The sequence below is a fragment of the Cavia porcellus genome, unplaced genomic scaffold, assembly GCF_034190915.1.
Source record: "Cavia porcellus strain 051 isolate PalLab524CR breed Dunkin Hartley unplaced genomic scaffold, mCavPor4.1 scaffold_12, whole genome shotgun sequence".
Classification (NCBI taxonomy): domain Eukaryota; kingdom Metazoa; phylum Chordata; class Mammalia; order Rodentia; family Caviidae; genus Cavia; species Cavia porcellus.
Window position 1 is genome coordinate 57,045,461 of NW_026947495.1, and position 23,960 is coordinate 57,069,420.

At 38.3% G+C, this 23,960-nt stretch overlaps 2 protein-coding genes across 5 annotated transcripts in view; both read left to right on the forward strand.

Moving 5' to 3' along the window:
• Cers6 (ceramide synthase 6) overlaps positions 1 to 23,960 on the forward strand; it is a 267,795-nt gene that overhangs the window by 224,314 nt on the left and 19,521 nt on the right. For 2 of the 3 annotated variants that reach the window (XM_003478656.5, XM_003478655.5), the window contains exons 7-8: positions 1,286 to 1,414; positions 4,652 to 4,758. In XM_003478656.5, coding sequence (XP_003478704.1) covers positions 1,286 to 1,414; positions 4,652 to 4,758 — 236 coding nt within the window. The remainder of the gene's footprint in view (positions 1 to 1,285; positions 1,415 to 4,651; positions 4,759 to 23,960) is intronic. The other variant, XM_063259221.1, reaches the window with a different exon arrangement.
• Nostrin (nitric oxide synthase trafficking) overlaps positions 20,220 to 23,960 on the forward strand; it is a 97,950-nt gene continuing 94,209 nt past the window's right edge. Inside the window, exon 1 of one of the 2 annotated variants that reach the window (XM_063259218.1) lies at positions 20,220 to 20,238. The gene's annotated coding sequence lies outside the window, so the exon portion shown is untranslated. The remainder of the gene's footprint in view (positions 20,239 to 23,960) is intronic. The other variant, XM_005007665.4, reaches the window with a different exon arrangement.

Consider the following 23,960-nt stretch of genomic DNA (forward strand, 5'->3'; position numbering starts at 1 on the left):
AGGTGAGGCCCGTTTCCTAGATATAGATGACACCTCTGGTCATGTCCTCACAAGATGAAGGGACAGGCAGCTCTTCAGGGACTCTTCTGTAGAGACACTAATCCAGTTCATGAGGCTTCTGGCTCCCTGGCCTGATGACCTCCCAGAGACCTGCCTCCAATCACCATTACCTTGGGCATTAGGATTCTAACATAAGACCACAAGGGGAAGGTAGGCATAAGCATTTAGAGTGTAGCACTGTTCAAACCTTACAGTGTGGCCCACAGGGCCTCCTATAAGCAGAGGACTTGGGTCTGAGAGCTATTCAGTAACTTTTGTCCCAGCCTGAGCCAGCTGTCCCTTCAAAGATGCTACATACTGGTCAGAAATGCAACCTATAGTTTGGAAATTACACCCACTAGTAAACAGAGAAGTGGACTAGTTAACCTACACTGCTCCCAAGAAGATCTTGTTAAAATTGTATTAGTCAGATTTTTGTTGTCGTGACAAAATACTTGAGGTAAATCAGCTTATAAGAAGGACAGGTTTAGTTGAACTGCTGGTTTCAGAAGTATCAGTCTATAAGAAATTGGCTTTTGTCTTTGGGCCTGTGGCAAGGAAATACATCATGTTGAGAGCACACTGTGAAAGAAGCTGTTCACCTCATGACAGCCAGAAGAAAAAAAGAGAGTCAGGAAGGAGCCAGGGTTCCAATATCTCTTTCAAAGGCACACCGACAGCAACCTGACTTTCTCCCACTAGCCCCCATCTCTTAAAAGTTCTGTCATCTTGGGGCTGGGGATTTAGCTCATGGCATAAGAACCTGCCTTGCAAGCAGGCAGTCGTGAGTTCGATCCCCAGTACCGATTAAAAAAAAAAAAAAAGTTCTGTCACCCTCTGTTCACACCATGGACTGGAGGCGAAACCTTTAACACATAGGACACATAGGTCTTTGGGGAGACACTTGTCCAAACTGTAGCAAAGTAGTACGTCCTTCTAAGTTGTACCCTTCTTTGCTTGGAACCCTGTGGTGATTCCTCTTATAGTTTCAAGTTCTTTAGCTTATTAAAAATCACTCTTCCTTCCTGGCTTTTGTCCTGATCATATTCTGTGTGGTCCTAGCTCTCCTATGTCTATGCCACTATATGATAAAATTCAGAGGATGGGAATTCTATTTTATTCATTTTAGTATCCCGTTTTAGACCTACAGAGGGTCTCAGTAAGTACTGGTTTATTGGTTGGTGGGTGAATGGAAATGTCATGATGTTGCTGAACTCTAATGTGGCTATGTCTTTTCCTCTTTAAGGACTTTGGCATTATGTTCGTGCACCACCTGGTAACGATTTTATTGATCACCTTTTCATATGTCAATAACATGGCCCGAGTAGGGACCCTGGTCCTCTGTCTTTTGGACTCAGCTGATTCTCTTCTAGAGGTAAAAGTTTTCCATCGTCTTTACTAATACTAGAACCAGAACCCTTGAAGTTCCCAAGATCATAGGTTCTTCTGTGTCATGCTAGATGGTTCTCTGAAACTCTGGGGTATTTCTTTGTAGTGAAATTAAAGAAAGTCAGACTGTAGCCTATAAACTTTTATACAAAGAAGTTGATCATCATAACATTCTTTATTAACAGAATGATGTAAACCTCTACTGTTTCACACCTTAAATGATTTATTTTACAATTAAAAGTCATTGTTTTGATAGGTTTGTGTTATAAATTTCACACTGATTTATCTGAAAATGCTAGATAACTTAGTTTAGTTACTAATGGGAACTATACATCCAACAAAATTGAGTAACAGATTTATTGCGAGTGTACATGTTTTCCTAGTATTTTTTACAATGAAGGAGTATGTGTGACTTGCAAATTATGTATAGAAACTGGTTAAAGAGTTTATTACTCTGTGTGTGTGTGTACTGGGATTGAACCAGGATCCTCAGACTGAGCTACATTCCCAGCTCTTGTTTTATAACTTTTAAAATTTCAAGACAGGATCTCACGAAATCATTAAGTTGCCCAAGCTGGACTTGAACTTTCATCCTCTTGCCTTACCCTCCCAAAGTGTTGTGCTTAAAGGGATCCACAAACCTCACCTGGCTAAGAACTTACCACTTCAAGAATCAAGCTCAACAATATTAATCGTGGCTAAGTAAAAGGCTTTTCACTTTATGTTAATATATTTAATGACTGACTGAGATTAACTTACAAGTATACACATTCAAAAGAGTAGAAATGTGTCTGAGAATCTCTATTCCAGCTTTTGAAATTACTGTTGGCCCACAGATTTGCCAGCTCAGTCACATTTATCATTACTGTGACCATTGAATAGAATTGTCCTCAAGTTGTAGCTTGTTACTGCAATGTAAGGAAAATCTATAGCATTGAACCTACTATTAATGCAGTTGGTTAAGGTTTGAAGTAAATATAGTTCTTTGTTAAAACTCCCAAAGGAGCTCTGAGCCTGTGGAGTAGATGACAGGGGCAAAGCTCATCCTCTTGAGTTAAAAACAAAACAAAAAATACATAGACAAGAAGTTATCATTGAAATTAAATGATGGCAGACATTTCCAAGGACTCTTTCAAGGGCTTAATCTCTTTTTTAATTTCATGTTAGGTGAATGGATAGAGATGGCAATTAGTGTCAACAGAAGGATGCTGGAGTGGTGGGAATACAAGGGATTAGTATCATCATGTCAGAGGCATGGAATGAGATTTGTTCGGCAGCAAACTTATACCCCCTTTCCAGAGAGCCACTTTCACTATGTCTGAAAACTGGGTCATGTACATTTTCGTAATAAATTTTTATTAAATTAAAAATCTGGTCTCTTTCATACTATAAAACACAAAGATAGCCTTACGGGCTAGATAAATCAGAAAATGGTTTGTGCTATGATTTTAAGTGATTCAAGTTCAACTGTACTCAACGTATTGTTAAAAAGAAATACATTTAACATGAGGACGAGTCCCTGAAAATCAGTTATCATTTGGTTAACCACTATAGGCTCAGAAGTAGAAATCTATACAGCAGCCTACTCTTTTGAAATTGATGCTGTATAATAAACCACCTTTAGTACTTATGGAAATCCCTCCCATAGTGCCTGGCAGAGCCAAGATTCAGAAAATGTTGGTTCAGTTGTCATCTACTACTTTTATCCAGAAAAGTAAAAGCACCCAGAAGTCTCAAGTCAGTTGGCTTAAGCAAGTATTCTTCATTATCTGAATTCTCTTCTGACATTATAAAATTACTCTTAAGAATGTCTAACTAAAGCCGGGCGTGGTGACTCACGCCTGTAATCCCAGCACTCGGGAGGCTGAGGTGGGAGGATCCTTGCGATTTTGAGACCAGCCTGGGCTACAAAGTGAGCTCAAGGCCGGCCTGAACTGCATAGTAAGACCCTGTCTCAAAAAAAAAGACAAAAAAAAAATAATGTCTAACTAGTGAGGTCTTTGAGATGGGACCTAGACATTTAGAAAAGCTCATATTTGTGTTTATTAAATTCTGATGAATGATGAATATAAAGGAAAATTTACAGGGTTTACCTAACTGAAGGAGACAGAGGATAGTTTTCCTTTTACCAAAATGCATGAAGTTGCATCCAAATATTCATAAAATTAAGAGCTCATAACCTGGCCTTCTGCTCAGTTAGTGGATGTTCATATCAGGAATATATTTCTCTTATAGCTTTGTACTTTACTTAAAGCTATTGAATTAGAACTTCTGAGGACACTGTCCACAAGCTTCAAGTATGACTCAACTAATTTAATTTTCCAAGAAGTAGAAAATTATGTTAAAGACACAGAAGATATCTTCAGTTTATAACTGCGTATCGGTACTGTGGATTCTATGTGAAAATGTAAAAGAAACAATCAAGCAAAAGTCTGTTTTTAGTCTCATCTCTTCATAGGGTCATCTGAAAAAGTGACATGAGAGAAAGGGGCGTGATTTCTTCCCTGGTTTAATTTATCATATTTAAAACATCTTAAATCACTGTCATAAATTATGAGAGTACTTTCCTAGACACTTTGAACATCAGTGACATTCATTTAGAAAATGACCCAGTACTGTAACTTTGAAAACTCTTCCTAAATGAGTTAGTTGAAATAACATGATCTTGATACTTCTCATTTCTGTTTATGAGACTAAGCCAGGAAACTGTCATCCTAGAGTACTCCCTGTGCCTGTTTAAAGAAAATCTTTAGTTCTAAGTGGAGAAGAAGACAGATGCAGAAAAATTCTATATAGTCAGTATCAAGCTCGCAGGCTCAATATTTGGGATTCAGAAACAGTTTAAAGGATTATCTAACACTTTCTATCTTGACCCATTAATGCCAGACTTCTGTTATGGTGTCTGGCTTGCTAACATCATCTATAATGCATAAGTTTCTTATTTTTCTTGTCTGTTTTCCTGAAATCAACCATATAATTGAATTTTTCAGGTTGCTGAATATTTTATTAAATCTGTGACAGTCAGTAGTTCTACTTACAGCTAATGCTGCATTTCACTCACTCATGGGTAATTTATAAATACTGATGTATGATGCATGACATTTTAAAGTAGCAGGAGATTTTATGTATCTGATATCTTCTAGGGGGCTCATGCATACTGAAAAAAAACTTGGTCATTTATCAGTTTGACTAAATTAATGTAGTATATTCTTTCCTTTTGCAGGCTGCCAAAATGGCAAATTATGCCAAGTTTCAGAAACTATGTGACCTCCTGTTTGTTATGTTTGCCATGGTTTTTATCACCACACGGCTGGGTATATTTCCTCTCTGGTGAGTATGCCAGTCTTCTTGTGATCGAGCCACCCCTTCGAAATAGGCTTTGCAGAAACATTTTCCTTTTGAATTTTACTCCAGCTACTTTGTAAGAAGTTTAAAGATAGTCAGGGAGGGACTCAAGACAGCTTGATTTCTTTTTTCCACACCATTGTTGGAGAAGGATGTGGGTTACTTAGGTTCTAAAGCCACAGAATGCGTTCTGCCACTTGAAACACTAGTCTGGAGTATGACTCCAAACCTCAGCTCTGAAGGTTTGCATGAATAAAGGCACAGTGTTGTAAGGAGGGATGTATGTGAGCTCCCCTTACCCCAGGAGTTGACAGAGGGTAGTCACTGGCCAGTAGCAACTTGTTAAAAATGCAGATTCTTGGGCTTCATCTGCAACCCATGAGTCACACACTAGAAATAAGGCCTGGCCATCTGTGTTCATCAGCTTCCTGATGATTCTGCTGCACGTTAAAGTTTGAAAGCCACTGTCCTGAATAATTCTCCTCATCAGCTGTATTTATAGCTAAAGCAGATGGAAGGTATAACTCTTAAACCCTGAAACTGACTGTGGCTTCTTAATGTCTAGATGGTTTTTCTTCTTTTGAGAGCTAAGAAAAAGATATGACATATTTTGATGGAACTTGGCAATCCTTCCCATAGAAAATAGGTCCTCTGTCACTAACATTTTTCTGCAAGAATATTTGATCCAGAAAAAAAAGAAAAAAACCCTCCTTATAACTTGATGTCTACCACTGATGCTAGATTATTTGTTTCTATTTTGAAATACCATTCGAATGGGAAATTCAAGCAATGCAAATAGGAGAAAGTAGAGAAATGAAAGGATATAATAATACCCTGACTCCCTGGCCCAATTGAAAAATAACAATAATAAAGTGGAAACCTGTAAGTGGCTAATATCTATCAGTAGGTTTCCATCAATGAGTTAGCAACACCCCCACATCTACTCACCTACACATACCTCTGTACACACAGCTTCTCCCCGAGGCTTACAGCCCTTTGGACACTTACTAATCATTTCCAGGCAGCAGCACTGTATTGACAACAGACATTTATAAAACCTCATTATAGTTTAATATGACTGGTGGTAGGAAACACTGGGTAATTTTGAATATAACATGTCTATAATTATTCCAGTGTTGGAGCTCTTTGAAGACTATTAGCAGAACTAGAAGTAAGAATTTAAATAGAAGAAATTGAAGCATAATTCAGAGAATAATTCCTCTGAAGAATTACAGAAAGCTTTTCCTACTTAGAATTTCTGAGAACTTGAATTTTTAAAGAAATATGCTGCACTGGTGACTGCTTTGATTTGCTCCTTCCATGTAGGATTATACTAAAATTGAGGTGCATCATTTTTCTTTCCTAGGGTTAATATGTAAAAGCTCTTGAGGTTAGAATTCAGTGAGTTTCCCAGAATACAGGCCCTCAGAACTAATTCTTGAGTGTTCAAAATCCTGTCTCTACTGCTTAATTAACACCTTTGTGCTGAGATTTCATCTCTTAAATAATAACTGTAGTATGACATTAAATGAGATCATGTCTCTACAGAGCTAAGAAAAAGCTTAATTTCATTGTAATTACTATGAAGTCTAGCCTTTTTTTTTTTTTCGTAGTGACATGATAAAATGAAGGCCACAACCTCTTAGAAATGATTAAGGAACAAAAAAAGATCAGTAATTCATAGAAGCATTTGGAATGGCTCTATCTAGGTACATTTCAGAAAAATATAAATGACAAAATTATAAAACTGTTTTTTACACACCTGTAATCCTAGCACTCTTGAGGCTGAGACAAGAAGATTCCAAGTTCAAATTCAGCCCAGGCATCTTAGGACACTCTTCTCAGAATTTTAAAAACCTTTAAAGGACAGGGACTGTATCTCAATGTGAAGGCTCCATATTCAATTCTCAGTAAAACAGATGGACATATGTATATACACATAGGCACACACAATCTTCCCACAAATGTAGAAGTGTAAATTTCAGTTCATAGAAGAGACAGTGCTTCTATAAGTTAGGACTGAGATCTAGAATTGCAGAAGTCTCACACCCAGTATCTTACTCACAGATGTGCATGAGAATTAAATTACCCCGGGAACCCCATCTCCTGCCCTTGGAAATTCTGATTTGATGGTCTAGGCGGCACCTGTGTATAGTTTTCTAAGGCTCCCAAAGTTATTGTACTATGCAGCCATGGTGCAGAACTGTTCTTTGCCTCTAACCCTGCGTGTCCTTCTGCTGTCCTGGCAGAGATACTAATATGAGGAAATATCAGTGATATAACAAGTAAAAAGCAAGGCATAATTCTTGTACCTTTTTTTTTAAATTTATGAACTTTGAAAGGAAGTTACCCAGCTTCGGGTTATTTCTCTCTGGGTTGAGGATGTATTAAAGAGAGCTTCTTTTATCATACTTGCCCTGTTTAACCTTTTTAAAGTAAACATGTTTTTTATTTTTTTGGTATTTGTTTTGTTTGATACAGAATTTTGCTATGTAATTCAGGCTGGCCTTGAACTCATTTTGTAGCCCAAGCTGGCCTTGGACTTGTAGCAATCTCCTGCCTCATCCTCCCAAGTGCTTGGATTATAGGTGTGTGTCACCAAGCCCAGCAAACATGTATTGCTTTTATAATTGAAAATTTTTAATATAAAAAAGTTAAGAGATTTCCCCATGTATTGTGAAGATGTTTATTTTTGCATGAGTACTAACATATTAATTTTTATATCAATGTCACTGAATAGAATTTACATGCCATAAAACTGATCCTTTGAAACCGTACAAATTCTTGTTGCATAATATATTCAGAGCTGTGCAACCATCACCTCAGTCAATTTTAGTTTTGTTTTGTTTTGTTTTGTTTTTGTCCCTCTCCATTGTTCCCTCCCCCAGCTACTGGCAGATTAATCTCCTCTCCATCACTATGTATTTGTCTATCTGGACATTCTATATGAATAATTTCGTTCAATAAGAATTTCTGTGACTGGAACTTTTCAGTTAGCCTGAAGTTTTCAGAGTTTACCATTTTATTTATTCACTCGTAGGTGATTTTTCTGGATTCTTTCCACAGTTCTATTACTAGGAGTAACGCTATTATTAATCTTTATGTGCAAGTTCTTCCCCCCCCCCCCTGTACTGAGGATTCAACCCAGGGCCTGTAGTGAACTACATCTCTATCCCTTTTTAAAGGTATTTTTAATCCAAGATAGGGTCTTGCTAAGTTGCCTCAGCCTGGATTCAAACTTGCAGTCCTTCTGCCTTAGGCTTCTGGAGAGCTGGAATTACACGTGTGCATTACCACATCCTGCTAATATAAATTCATGTGTGAATACGTGTCTTCAATTCTCTTGAATATAAACCTAAGAATGGCATTTCTGGATTGTATAGTAACTCTGCATTTGACTCTTTGAAGAGTTACTGAATTGTTTTCCAAAGTCTTTGCACCATATTACACTCCCATCACCAATGTATGGCGTCCTTACTAACACTTGTTATTCTGTGACTTTTTTTTTAATATTCACCCTTGTAGATAAGAGGTGGTATCTTATTGGACTTTTGATTTGTATTTCAAATCATTATTCATTTTAATGGTGTTTTCTATTATTGTAAGAATTTGAGCTATTTAATAATAAGAACTTTATCAGGTGTATAACTTGCAAATGTTCTTCCTTTCCTGAGAATTGTCTTTTTAATTCTTGCTGTTAAGCTTTGAAGCACAAAAGTTTTCAGTATTAAAGAAGTCTAACTTACCTGTTCTTTCTTTTATCACTTGTGTTTTGGTGTCAAAAATAAGAAATCCTTGGTCATAATCTAAGATCATAAAATTTAACCTTATGTTTTTTCCTAAGAGTTTTATAGTTATAATAACTCCTATATATGGATCTATTTTTGTTTGGGAATACTTTTTTGTATAAGAGGTAAGGATCTAGTTTCATTCTTGGGTGGATTTATACATTCAGATGTCCTCACAACATTTTTGATGGGCTTTTTCTGTCATTATGACCATCACCATCATCACATAACTCCAACAGAATAAGCTGTGTGTCACATTCTTCCAATACTGCTTTTCACTGTCTTTGGTCTGTTTTGCCTCTTAAGTAGGACAATGCACCTCCATTATCTTACACTGAGTCATCTGTCCTGCCTGGGAACTCTTTTTTTTCTAATAAACCAGGAAGTAGAGACACATTTTTACCGCTTTTCCCCTTCTCTCTTGCAATACTGTCCAAAGAAGTGGAGATCATTTCTGTCTAGGGGACATCTAGGGCACACCTCACCCCCTCCCATACATAGCTCACCAGAATAGATCCGGCCAGTTGTTCCTCCTCAGTGATGTCACTGTCCTCCATAGCTTCACTCTGTAGTCTGTCAACTCTTTGTTGTGCCCAGAAAGTCCAGCTTTTGTAGCCCCTGCATGCAGCCTTATCCTGCTAACCTGCCAGTGTGTTCGGAAAGGACTATGTTAATCTGTTAGGTTCTCCTCATGATGATACCTCTCTCTCTCTCTCTCTCTCTCTCTCTCTCTCTCTCTCTCTCTCACACACACACACACACACACACACACACACACACACACACACAATATCACAGCAGAAGCCCATTCCTTGCCTTTATTGTTTGCAGTTTTTGATATAAGATGGAAAGACAAGAGTCTGAGCTTGGAAGAAACTATTATCATCAAATAATTGAACCACTGTATGATGATTTCAGTGGAAGGAGAACTTCCCTTTCTTAGACAGTCCCTTCTAGTTCTGCACTGCAGTAACTATGAGAGAGTTCTGCCTCAGGCTTTCAACTTACCTCCCAACATTTCCACTCTTCTGTATTAGTTGAAGTCTACCACAGCTCAGCAAATGCTTAAACACAAATACTTTAAAAAAAACTCTTTATCTGTTATCTTTGTTAAGATAAACATTAAAAATTCATTGTTTCCTTTTTCTCTGATTTTTATACGCTTTTTCTTTGATTCTGAATTTTATTGCATTGAATCTTTAAAAGTAATGGGGCATGGTGGCGCACACTTGTAATCCCAGGAGTTGGGAGACTGATGCAGGAGAACTGAGAGCCAGGCTGGGTGTCCTGGGTTCTCTTCTCTCATTGCTGAAACAAAATACCCAACACCCAAAATTAAGGAAGGAAAAGTTTATTTAACTCAGTTTGTAGAGGTTTCAGTCCATAATCAGCTGTCTCGAAAGCATGGAGGCAAGGCAGAGGGGCAACTGTTCATGGTGGCAGAAGACTTCAAAAGCAACAAGAGTCAAAAGAGGGAAAGCAAGCCTCTTTTCCTCCCTTATAGTGTATGCAGGCTTTTATTGCCCCTAGGGCAGAAGTAGCGCTCATACCATCTCTGTACAGGCTGGGGATGTTTACAGAGTGAAAACCCTAGCCCGTGCTGAGTCACTTCTTAAACTTCTGAACTTCTCAAATTGACACAGAATCAACCATTACAATATCCTAGGGCATAAACAGCCACTCTGGGGCATGTCCTCTATACTCTAGGATGTAGAACTGCTGAGTCACTTATTTTAAACTTCTCAAATGACTCAGTGTATCAGCCGTTACACTGGACTATGTAGCCATGACTGTCTCAAAGAAAAAACATCTATGAAACTTACAGTTTGTCAGAACTATATGTAGGGTTTTTTTATCATTTATGTTAATGATACATTGTTACTTGAATATTCTTCTGATTATACTATACTATGACTAAAGTAATCTTGTCAGTAGTATTTTAGGTTTCTTCTGTTACATATGGTAATCTCTGTAGAAATACTATCTTTTCACATTTGACTAATGTAAAACTCAAGGATTGTGACTTCATAATATGATCATCCTGAAAACCAAGATAACTGGTCTGTGTTTCATGTTCTTAGTAATAACATTCTTCTGTAGTAATGGCACAGTTATTTGCCAAACTGTGAGTAATCATGTGGGCTGCATTGAGTTTCACTGCTTAGCTAGTTTTATTAATATTTAGTGTATAGTTTGGTATTTTTAGGACTTAATTTTTAATATATTCTTATGCAATACAACTGTTTTATCAAATGATATCTGTAGATTCATTGTTTATATAGTTAATAGCATGCTTTCATACTAATACCTCCTTCTAGTACATGCTCATTTCTTCCATGTGCTATTATATTAGGCCAGGGTCATATTTTAGCCAATTCTGTTTATTCTACTTTTTAACAGTTGGGATTACAGTCAGTATTCAAAAGCTCCAACACATATTGGAGATACATTACACTACTATTTCAAAGCAAGTAATCACTCATATTCCAAATACCAGTGTCATCATAATCTGGCCATTTAAAAAAAGTTAGTTTAAATATTTCCTCTTATACTTCAGGTTTGGTAAATTGTTCTGGCTAGCTTCCCATAATTAAAAACTGCTGGTAGTTTAGCCTTTGCATTGTAGATGGAGAGTCAGTGATTGGATCTATTTTTAGAGTAAACCTGACCATCATTGTAAATGGTTACCATCTTCATTGATCTGACTCTCTGTTTCATATACTCCAGCTGTGGTAATCCCTGCTATTCCTGACAATTTCCCACATTTTATGAAGTTGCAGATTTAACTAGGGATAGAGTAGGTTGTCATATCTCTTTTATGGTACGTGTCACAATGCCCTGTTCCCAGTGACTACTCAGTAAGTATTTATGGAGTGAATATAGCACTGTTTAATTCTAAATGGTCTAAAATCTATTTTTGTAATTGATCTCCCCAAATCTTTGTTAAGTTAGATGGGCCATTTGCCCCCTTATTTCTGAGAGAAACCTGAGTCACTTGGTCAGTCATTCAACGAGACTCTGGACTCAGGCCTCCTATCAACCCAGTTCAGCAAGTCATTACTGTGTTCCATTTATCCTTCTGACAGTAAAACACTATGTTCTTCAAGGCCATACCACAGTGGGTGACGTGCATTTTTGGTAGTTGATAAATAAAAAAAGATCATTTTAAATTATTGCTCCTATCATTCTGCTCCAGGCGCCATTCTGTACTGTAAACACTATCATCACTTAGGCGTCCAGTAATACCCACTAAAGAAAAAAAATAAATAAATCTGTGAAGGCTTTAAGACAGAAGCAACATGGTGCAGCCAATAGGAGATCAGCTTGCTTGAGTCATGGTTCTTCCCCTTACCGTATCTGAACACTGGCATGGAATCTTGCAACACTATGCCCTCATTAGTAAAGTAAAAATAATAGTAAATACCTATATTACCAGAAAGGTTAAAGGGTAAATGGAATATAGTTTATAGCAGTACTTTATAAACTATGAAGTGCTTTTATAAATATGGAGTATATTTCAAAATGAGCTTTTACTGTTAAAGACGGAAATTCCCATTATGGCCAATGGATCAAGAATCTTGATACATTTTAATAACGTCCAACCAGTGTAAATTAGGGAGCCATAACCATCAGCACATTAGGAGTAAGATTTTAAAACACTCTCCAAGGGGGAGAATCAGACTGTCTCTAGTCACTTTCATTCTCAGTTTTCAGGAGCATGAAATGGTGAGTGAGTATTAGCTTGCAGTACTCCTCCAGATCCCAAGTGACTGTACCTACCTTGAGCCACCAGAAGTCACTGTGGCTATTTACAGATCTCAGAGTGTCAAAGTGCAAGTGAACATGTCAGACTAGCTTTTTCTTCAGTATGACTCAACTTCATGAGCTGTTATCTAACCTAGGATGGACAAGCCCAAGTGCCACACACTCCCTGTGTTCTGGCAGGGTATTTCCACAAATGTGTCCACACCACCACATGTCAGCTCTCTGGTACATCATGCACCGTCAGTGGTGTGTTGCGGTGGAAAGAATCATATGTCTTCCCACAATGTTATTTTCTGTTGATCTCACCTTGACAAACTAAGATTTTTTTTAAATAGATGTGTGCTCTCTGACGGTTTCAGCAATTAAAAAAAAGTTATACAGGAATCTCAGTCATTCTTTTACCGTTTTCTTTGATAAGATTTAAAATTCATTCAGATACATAGCATATCAGCTTTTTATGTGATTTTTCAAGATAAATTTTACCGAAGTAGCATGACTTGCATGCTTCTACGAATAGCCGATAAACAGATTAATCTCAAAGATCATACGTTTGGAGAAGACCTTTTTTTTCTCCTAGAAGTTCTTTACAAATGTATTCTGAAATTCGCATTGGTGTTGGTATCTTTAACTATATTTGAAAGATGAAGAATGAAGCTTGAAATTCTTTGGCCAGTAGGTATTTGATGTTTTTAATGATAACTTTGTTAGTATCAGTGAATATTTCCATACGGTGAAACAGAGTTAGGTGGAGGTAATGTGTGTCAGGATGTTTTGTCTCTTTCCTTGCGAACACTAAAGTTTTTTAGGAACACGCCCCTCTGTTGCATGTTGTATGTGACTGTTGTGACTGCTTTCTGCGTGGTTGAGTAGTTGTGACAAGAGTTGTAGGCTCCAAAGCTTAAACTATTATCTGGTCCTTTATAGAAGACGTTTGCTAACTCTTCTGCTGTGCTTTTAAGAATTAGAACGTTGCTAAGAATTAAGAATAAAAAATAAGGCTGTTGGAGGAGTGATATTTTAAATGTATTTAGCTATGGGATATTCTCTAGAAGTTTTCACTCCATTAAGCAAAAGTACATGCAGGTATTCTAAATATTATGAGTGGTGGAGACAGGAACAGACCATGCTCTCAAAATAAAGTAGGCTTTTCTTGTTTGACAAAGTCAACAGCAACAAAAAACACAGAATCCTAGGAACGCTTTGTTTACAAAATTAAAGCATTCTCTGCCTCCTGCTTTCCCAATCACTGAAGAGAATCCTTTGCTGGGGAAAAGAGGAAAAACATCTTTACTCCATGTAGTATAAAATTTGTTTACATACCTCCTGTAGAAAAATGTTGGCATGGTCATTTCATCTGTTTTAAAAATATCTGAATATTGTAATAAAATCAAATGCCAGGACAAAGATTTGAAAATTATGTATTAGACCAAGATCAATGTCTACTTGAGAGGATCGATCCTTTATGGGAAGTACTGTAGCAGGTAGAACTGACATCAGCTGGATTTCTTCTTGCCTATATTATTAGAAAGTCATTGTGTGCCAGAATAATCTTCCCCTCCCTCACCTACCCACATCGCCCTGCCTTTGGTTCCTGGGTCCTCCTGCCTGCTTGCCACTGTTGTTCATGCTGAGTTCCTTCTCAGCTCCCCTAAGTTCAGCCTGGGATGACCTTGTGCTTTCTCTTGGCTGCTTCTTTGTCTGTGCCAGTCCTGAGCCGTCTATCAGGAATCCTTCCTGCAGAGTCCAGTGCACAGGACTCCATGATGGCTGGCAGTGTAAGCCATCCTGGCTGTGTCGTCTCATCCAACGAGCTTCTCCCATGCCTCTGAGCACCACCTTTGAGGCTGGCATTGTTGCCAAGGAGATGAAACCACAGCATTACTGCTACCCACAGAGTTGTCCTCTTCCTTTGGGGATATGTCTTTATTGTATATTATCATTTCACTTTTATGTCTGCATTTCACATTTCCCTAACAAGAGAGCAAATGTTCCAAATCCCTCATAGACGAGGTCCTGTGAGCCTGCGTCAGGTACAGGGTAAGTGTTGTGGACACCGATGTTGATCAGGGCACATATCTAGGAATGTCCAGCACTAAAACACCATCTATTGATGTTTGTTAAGTGGATAAGTGAAAGTTTAGAATTTTCCATGGAGTTTGGTACAGTCACAGCTGAGACCTGTATCCCTCATGTGTTTTTCCCTAAGGTACAGAATAGACACAGTCAAAGAACAGAAAGACAGCTTCACTTAGCTTTCTAAAGCAGGAGCATTCCACCCTTAGGAGTATTATCTACATTAGAAACCCACAAACTTGTTCTTGGCAGGATTTATAGAAACAAAATTAGGACCATTATTTAATAAGTATTGCTGACATCCAAAACATATCATATAACTGGAATTCTTAATTTCTAACCTGAAATGTTAAAGATTTAGAAACCCATGTGTTAAATATATATAAAGAAAACCTTGAAATAAGTAGTATACTAAAAAATGCCAACCATGGCTAGCAGGTGGGTCAGCACTTGGCGAGCTCATTAGCCCTGTTGGTTGTCAGCGAGGCACAGAGAAAAGCCATTGTCATGAGTGTAGGAAAAGAGCCAGTGTCTGAGGGAGAAATAGAGAAACCAAAAAACACCATCAATCCCCTCCCTATGGGATTAGCCAAGGAAGAAACTCGGCATAGTAATTGCTAATGCCATGAAAAGGGACAAAGACCTGGACACTGCTGGGGACTTCTCATAGGGCTTGCTAGATATTCAATCTCAAACGTACAAACAGCTCCACAGCTATCAACACAACTTGAACCATCCCACCCAAATTAACTATTTTTAAGGGGAAGGGCAGGCTAGGGGTGTTGGAAATTGAACTAGGGCCTTCGCACAGAGCTTCATCACCAACCCTTTTCAAAAAATTATTATTTTTTAAGGTAGGGTGTTAAGCTGAGCTTGAACTTGCAACCTTCCATCTAAGCCTCCCAGAGTCACTGGGATTATAGTCATGAAACACTAGGCCCAGCTCAGTTTTACTGTCTTAACTCCTTTTTGAACATACAGGAACCAAACTCCACACTAACTTTCACAGACAGTCAGTCATATGTTAGACTGCTCTGTGCCCTGTACAGTCCCACCTAATTCCTCAGAAAGAGTTCTTGCAAAATAAGTAATTAACCTGGATAATTCCAGTACTTGGGAGCCTGAAGTGGGAGGATTTCAAATTCCCAATCAGCCTGGGATATATAGTGAGTTCAAAGTCGGCCTGTACTACATAGTGAGACCCTACCTAAAGAAATGATTTAATAGTAATACTTTTGTTAGTAACCAATACATTGTATTATGATATTTGAGTTATATATTTATTAGCTATGAAGAAATTTAGCACTCATGGAAATATTTTTTTAAACTTATTTTTTAAAAAACCATGAGAAACAAGTCTAAAAATATTCTGGGCTAACAATGTTAGTGCAGTGATACAGTGCTTGCCCAGCATGCAGGAGGCCCTTGGTCCAACCCCTGATGACCGAGATAGATTATTCTGACCACATCTGTATTAGTATGGCTGAAATAGTTTCAAGTGCTTTTAAATTCTGAGTGATGAAGTGCTATTTTAATTAAGACTTTTAAGTTATCTTTTTAATGTAAATATAATAAAATGTATCTAACAAAATAAATAATCTATTAACTGCCCAGTAGTACAGGCTAATAAAGAATAGATGGGATTATTTCACAAAATAACCTCTGGCAATTACGCTGAGTCATATTTGTTCCAACCTGGTTTCCCCCTGCCAGGCCTGTCATAGTCTGCAGTCATTACTAGCGTTAAAGTTGTTAACTTGAAGCAGCATATAATTGTGAACCATCCAGTGACAGGAAAGTACAACTGTATTGAGCATGTTGAGTAATAGTAAATTAACTCAGAAAGAGTTAGAAGAAAACATATTATGGAAATTTTTCCAGCTGTTATTAAGTTAACCGAGTATTTTTCTGTTAAGATTTTAGTCCACTAGATTTTCCTTGCTTTTATCCATGGGCTATAAAGATACCTTCATCTTTGGTGATGACTACTTTAGATTGGTATAGAAGTACCATTGGTGCATGTCATGGCTGGTCAGTTGGAACAGTATGGGAAGCACTGAAGAAGTAGATTTTAGTGTAAATGCGTACCTTAAGTTACCTCTCTTTCCCAGCACACTACGGTATGGTAGGAGCACAACTGGCAAAGTCAGCATTTTGTGAAAAAGGGTCAGCACCCTTCTCTTTGCATTAAGTCTACAATATTTTCCAGAAACAAATCAGGTGCTTCACAAAATAGGTTAAAGCTCCCAGGAGGAGCTGTAGAAGAAAGGAATGTGGACCCTTTCTAAGTAATGAATTATTCATGAACCCCAGCCCCCTTTTCTCTTCCTGGCCAGATGATCACATTTATTTCAAATTGTGTCCTGCCCATCCCATTCAAAATTTAATTAGATGTCCAAGTCCCCTGCTCTTCATGGCAGGCAAGCAGCATCCTCCTGAAGCACAGTCATAAGGGTATTGCTAGATGGTCATTCCTTCCCTCCTCACCTTTCTCCACTCAGGTTGGTTCCAGTCTTGGAACTTTTCTCCCTTTATATGACCAGTACCTTGCACGACACATAGTGCGGGTTTATCTTTTCGTACGTCACAATGAGTTATGCTGCATCATGATTTGGAATTCACTTTGATAACAGTCTTCTCTCTAGACAGGCACTTGGTCCACTTATGTCTACTAGATTATAGGTTACAGCATCCCTGTTTGTTTTCCTCCCCAAATCAGGGAGAAATATTCTGAATGCTGCAGTAGTGCCTAATTGCTCTGGCCTCCTGCAGCCACGTATTCTATTTCTAATTCCTCGGCAGCTGTTTTCCTTGCTCACCATGTTGTCCCTCACAGCAAGTGTAGTGAGCTCTCTTTTAGAGATGGTGTTAGCAGACGGGCTTTGGGCAGCCCACATTTGACATATTGCCTTGTGACTTTTTTTTTCTAACTTGATCTCTCGACCTGTAAAAAGTTTGGAGGAGTTGATAAAGGTTTATATTATTCCTAAAATAACTGCATGGACAACTAGGATCATGGTTTATCTCCTAGCCTATTTTTTTCCCCACAAAGAGGTGAAATAAAGTGATATTCTATTGTGCATATATGATGTAGACAGATGTATATTTAATTTGTTTATATATTTGAGATATATATATATATATATATAAATCATATAGTGAAAGTAAGTGTTACTCTTATTAGTGTCACATAAATGCCACACCAGCTGTTTACATGAGTTCCCAGGGCTTCTCTTTTTTGTAATTAAAACATGATGACTATTGATCACTTCCTGCTGCAAAAGGAAAAAAACTGAATACTATATTTGCCACATAAATAAAGTTCTTAATGGCTTTGAGATTTCAACTAAAAAAACTTCTACTGCATTTACATGTAAACTTAGCAGTTTCATTGAAACCAAGGTGTCTCAGTGGGAGAGGTAAGTGGCGCATGTCTTTAATATAACTGTATCACTACAAATAGGAGGCCAATATTGAAAAACTCAAGTGAACACATCAGTCATGAACAAAAGGCTCACCCCATTAACACAGTCGTGCTGTCCATCAGTGGTCCACAGCGTTAATCAAAGGGTGTTTGGGGAACATGCATTGCTTTGATTCCTTGTGAACTGAATTTCATTCTGAAGAACAGTGATAATAAAGGACTCCTCCTCTAGCAAACACTTTGGTTTAGAAGTTTGGTTTGTAAGTTGCTTAGCAATGGGACAAAAATGTAAAAAGCAATTAGGTTTATATTTAGTGATCTGTCTTCATGCATCTGGAGCACATTTCAGGAATAATTCAAAAGGGCCGATTCACTTCGTGCCTCCTGCTATGAAATGAATGTGGGAGTCAGGCTGCTATTTTCACAGTGCAAGACATTTATTGTTCATTTAAAAAATTCTCCCACATATATAATCACTGTCTTGGCAAACGATGCTATAAAATTTCAGATCTTTAAGAATAAGCAGAACAAATCTTTAAAAATAAAAAGCCTTATGAGTTTAAAAATTAAGAATCAATCACTCATAAATCAAAGCATTTAGTACATTCAATATACTCAAACCAGTTTTTTACTGAATATGTTCTTTGCATAGACAAGACTGATTTCTGTCTCCCTTCTCAGTTGAGCAGTGTAGCACTTTGATTATTCAATCAATGGAGTACTTTTTAGCCCTGTTATGCTCAAAGTTATCAATATTGATGCAACTTAATGTCCACTAATGCTTTTCACATCTCCCCCAAGAAAGATATAGATGAGTAGCAACTAATTCAATTGAGGTTGCACAACTAATTCAATTTCCCAGTAATATGGAGGCTATTTTTTGAAACAGATTCTTAAATAAGATAATGAGGAAATAATATTTGACCAGGAATTAAGAATCCTATTCAAGTTTTAATTTTGATACTGATTTACTCAACTAACTTAATCATATCACCACGCTTCTCCCAACTTTTGCTACCATCAATTTAAGCAAATACAATTAATAAATCCTTCCTTGACGGAGAGTTTTTGTGTGTATTAAACAAGCATGCACATAAAAAGTACATTGAGAACTTTAAAGTAGCACTGAGTCATGTTCATTGAAGACGGTGGCTCCCACACATGGAGGAGCAGCTTATCATGGGTCGGTAAGGGAACAGAGGAGAGGAAGATCCATTGGGGGAAGAAGGCTGGAGTCAGAATCTGTCGAGTTAGAACAAGGAAAATCATGAATAATTCTTAAATAGCTGCAACATTTAGTCACGGGCAAGAATTCTCTCCTGCCAGCTGGCATTATCCATTTAGGTTTTCAGACTATACGTGAGTGGACACTGCTGTTATGGCAGGTGGTGGGGTGACAGGCTTGCTGGTGACATACCTGTGGTCCTCCCTCCCCAGCAGCTCCTTTTGCTGTCACCTGTCTTGGCCTCAGCTTTGTCAGGAAAATGTAAGGCTCTGACTCTACTTCAGCGAATTTGTCTTGTCTCAGCTTTGTGCTCTGGGTATTAGTTGGTGGCTATACTGTGTCACTGCTGTTTTCTCTGCTCCCTACGAAGAGCCATTGCTTCCTGTGTGTATCTGCCTTGACCTCCTCCTGACCTGATAGTATCCCAGCCTCTTCAGAGGCTTGAGCATTTATGCCAGTGACCAGACTGAGGAACAGCATGGCAGCGTCTTGCATGAGAGCTGTGCTCACTGTGAATGTGCCTGCAATCCATAAGAGGGTCTGAGGAGAAACACAATGGAAACCTTTCAAGAATGATTCAATTAAATGCCTCCCAGGAGAGGCTGAATGCCAACAATGGAAAATTCAATATTGGCTCGAAGAAAGACACTTCATCTCGTTAATGTCTTTTTTTCTTTCTGTAATATGTAAGGGAAGAAACTTTGGCAACACTCTTTTGAAAAGTAAAGCATTTGTTTTTTGTTTCATTCCACCTCTTTGAAATTCTTTAATGTCAGTATCGATAGGAAATTGGTTAGGGAAGAGGTGAAATTATAGGTGAATGGCTGAAACCAGTTGTTCAAATGTTCGGGTGAAATCCTGCACAAAATTATCAGAGCATGAGATCTTTGATGTTCAAAAAGAAGAGTGGCCCTTAAGCTTGATATTGAAGGTGGGGGTACAAATCACTGTGTCCTTTTCCCTCTGTACGTGAAGAAAACAATACGCAGTAAGACACAACTCGTTTCCAAAAAAGGAATTCAGTATCAAGCAACATTCAGAGAACAAGCTGTTTCCCTTTGATCTAGAAGTGGCATTGTCATAGTCTTTAGCAGGCGTTCAGTCTATAATCTGCCTTTGAGCCATTCATAGAGAAAGACTCAGTAAGAACCATGGCTGCAGCAGGACCGAAATGGGATCAGTACGTGAATGTGAGTTATTGTTAATGCCTTTGGGTATAATAATGGCATTGTGGCTGAATATATAAAAAGAGTCTGAAATGCAGTGTTTGTAGACTAAATAATTGTGTGTTGGGATTGATATCAAAATATTCCAAAGTAGTCAGGAGGAAGGAGGTAGAGACACAAAGACTATGATTTAATTATTGCCGAGGCTGCTTCAGAGTATGTAGGGAGGGGCATCATTTTGCGTTTTCTATTCATGTCTATATTTGAAATCTTCAATAACAAAAATTAAAATTTTAAATGTGAATGTTAGTTCTAGTTGATATACAGAGTAGGAAACTCAAACTAAGGGTGTTAGGATAGGCTTCCCTCCTGGACTGACAAAGTGGGAGAGGGAGTCACAGCACCACCTCCTGCTGCCAGTTGCTTGCGCTGAGCCCATTGCTCTGACCAACAAGAAGAGGTGTCGATCACTGTGTGGTGCCATGGTGACAGACAATGTGAAAGCTTTAAGTCGTAGATGCTGGTGAGTGTTACTTCTAATGGCAATATCTCCGTAATCAGACTAAATAATCACTTTGTGTTTCTTGTCCTTGTTGTATATTGACTATTTTAACACTTTGATATGGATACTGTGCTAAGACTATGGGCTTAAAACTGTATCTTAGTGTTCATAATTATTCCTCAGAATAGAATTGCACTGTATTATGTTAAACAAATAGTCCACTAAAGAGTAGACTTTGAAAAACTGAATGTTGTAACTTGGTGCTTGCCTCGTGGATGTTTTCATAGGTTACAGGTTAAAGAAAATTTCATGAGATTTCCTTTTAGGTCAAATATAACTTATTAAAACTCACTCAGGCTCCAGGCTAAACACCAAGCACACAAAATAAGTACAATTCCTCTGCCCCGAGGAGCTTGGGTTCTACTTCTAACACTGAACAATCCTAACCCACAGAGCATGGATAACAAATTTTGCAGTAGGGAAAAAGCAGAAGTTTTAGATAATTCTGAGAAAGAAAGCAAGGATGCTTTAACTGAGGAAATATTTAAGCTGTGCCTTGAAGAATGAATGAGTAGTCAAGGGAAGAAAGACAGACCGAGCCTCAGGTAACACCATCAGCAGACACGGGTGACAACAAGATGTGATGTGGATTAGAACGCTGGTCAGGAAATACGTTCCCAAGTTAAACCATATGATGAAAAGAGGTTCCAAGGTTAGACTGTAAAAGTACATTAAAATATTTCACAAAAAGTCTTGTTTAGCAGTTGTGCGGCACCGTGGTCTCACAGTGAACCTATTTATGCTAAAGGTTGTCAAGTTTTTGAATGTTTGCATGAAACTCATGCATGGTACCTAGAATTTTTTAAGGAACAAGAATTTGAAGAGAAAAAATTTTACTGTTTTCCATTGTTATGTGGTGCTCCAAAAGTGTAACACTAGGCATAAAAGAATAAGGAACTGAAAAGGGACAGGAATACAGAAGACTCCTGCCCTCTGTCTCGAGTGAGTTGAAAGGGAAGACGGATGGATCTCCATTGTTTAAATAGTATTTTTTAATTTGCTATCATTATTTTATGCTTTTATTCAACTTTATTTTTTACTAAGCATAAGTAGCTGAATTTTCAACTAAATGTTACATGATACAATCAGTTCCACTGTCTACCATGAAGAGAATTGTAGAAGAAGGAGGAAGGATGTAAGAACTAATATGTAGAAAGATGTGTATGCCATAAGCTCTCCGGATCCAACTAGCAGCTGATTTTGAACAGTTCAGTACAGCAGTGTGGCTTCATGAAGCCATAGCACTCACTGTTAGTGAGACCAAACTGTTTTGAAACTCAGAGGCGTGACTTTGAGGCTGCCATCTGAAGAATGAATCTGGGTTGGCTTGGCCACTGACAATTCATGAATCTACTTGAGAATTAAGAGAGTGTTCTGAAATTGTCCATGTAGTCTAATTTAACAAGAAATAAAGACATGTATTTTAGGTTATCTGGACGACCATCTCCAGACCAAATAATACCACATGATTTCATTGCTCACATTGCATGTTTGTTTGTTTGTTTTGTTCTTTATGATCACAACATGTTGGGAGACTCAAAGCCTGCTAAAGAAGCTGCCTGGGTAGAAGTTGGTGGTGGTTTAGGGTAGAGCAGCAGTAAACAGCAGTAAATTGGTTCCAGGGGATTTAGAAGATGAGCCACATTGTCATGGAAGCATTGGCTGAGAAACAGTGGGCATAAAATGTGATGCCACTGTTCTGATTAAGGAGATGGATAGTTAACAGAACAGACTCTGGATAAACCATGCTTTCAGACCTAGGCTCTTTCACCCTGTCTGCATAATTCTAGGTTAATTATGTTAGGGATGGAAGCAATAATGTATCTCAGAAGTCAAATGGTTAGTAGTAGACTGGACAGAGCAGAAGTGGTGATGGTAGTGATGTTATTGGGAATATAAATAGGGTTCAAAGGGAAAATGGATTTGTTTTTGGAGGTGCTGTATAGATACTTAAGAAGTGGCTTTAAAAAGACAAGATTAGCTGGGAGTCCAATTTGGATCATTATAAACACAATTTTGGCTATGTGATTGAGTATGGTGGTAATGAGACCAAGCTTTATATATTGATTAGCAGGGTGTTTATTTCCCGGCCACAGGCAGACATGCTTTAAGAACATTTTGCTACTCATAGATGTTACTGTGTCACATTTGGAGATGAACAACAATAGAATTCTGAGCCTCAGACTGGGTGAGGGGCATGAAAGTAACTACCAGTCCTTGGGCTTAGCACATGGCATCTGGAAACATCAATTCAGGGAGGATTCATTTCAAAGGATGAGAACATTGTTGGCTGCTTTGCAGTTGTGGAGGACCCACCTTCAGTCAGCCTACTAAGGGAACAAAGTTTGAACTGTCATTCATCTCACTCCGCACAGGAAAAACACAGTGGATAATGATAAAAATGCATAGTGTTAACATTTTGGTGATATTACACTTTGTTGCAGCTCTGCCTGCTACACTCTTCCCTTTAAACGGCTTCCAGAGTCACTTGGTATTAGCCTCAGTGCGAGGTTTCATCTTCTTTATTGCCTACCATTCTAATAACTTTATTTCAAGAGCCTAATGTTCTCATTCTTTTTTCTGTTGCGTGTCTAATGCTTCCACTAATACTAAAGTCTTAATAGTAAACAGGCCAAAGACAATTATCATGCACTATACACTGAAAAATTACTCCTGTGGGTATGAATACTGCAGGGGAAGTGTGAGGAGCAGCCCTGCACTTGTCCGTCAGTGTGCCCTGCCGGGACAGCCTGGAGAACACTGAAGGGAGAGCCCCCCTTTGCTTGGAACAGAAATTGACCATATAACCCCCATCATCAGCCCTAGCATTTTATTTAGGGTCCATGAGGACCTTGGCAGGCCCCAAACAGGTATAATACGTGTAATCATTGTGCATGTGCTTTACATAGAGCAGCAGTGAGATCCTAAGGGTACATCTAAAGTGAAATGCACGTGTTCAAGGACAAGTCGTAGAAGAGGCCAAGCGGGGGGAACTCTGCCGCTGTCTACACCCTCAGATAGGAGTAGCCTTGGCCTCTTTCTGGAACAGAAGGAAGACTGCTAAACAAGGAAAAGTACCAAGGTTGGAGAGGTAAAGAAAAGAGCAGATTAGGGCCTTTTGCAGGCCTTGATAGAAAGCATTTAAGGTTTTCCTCTAATTGCAGTGGACAGTTGTTGGGAGATT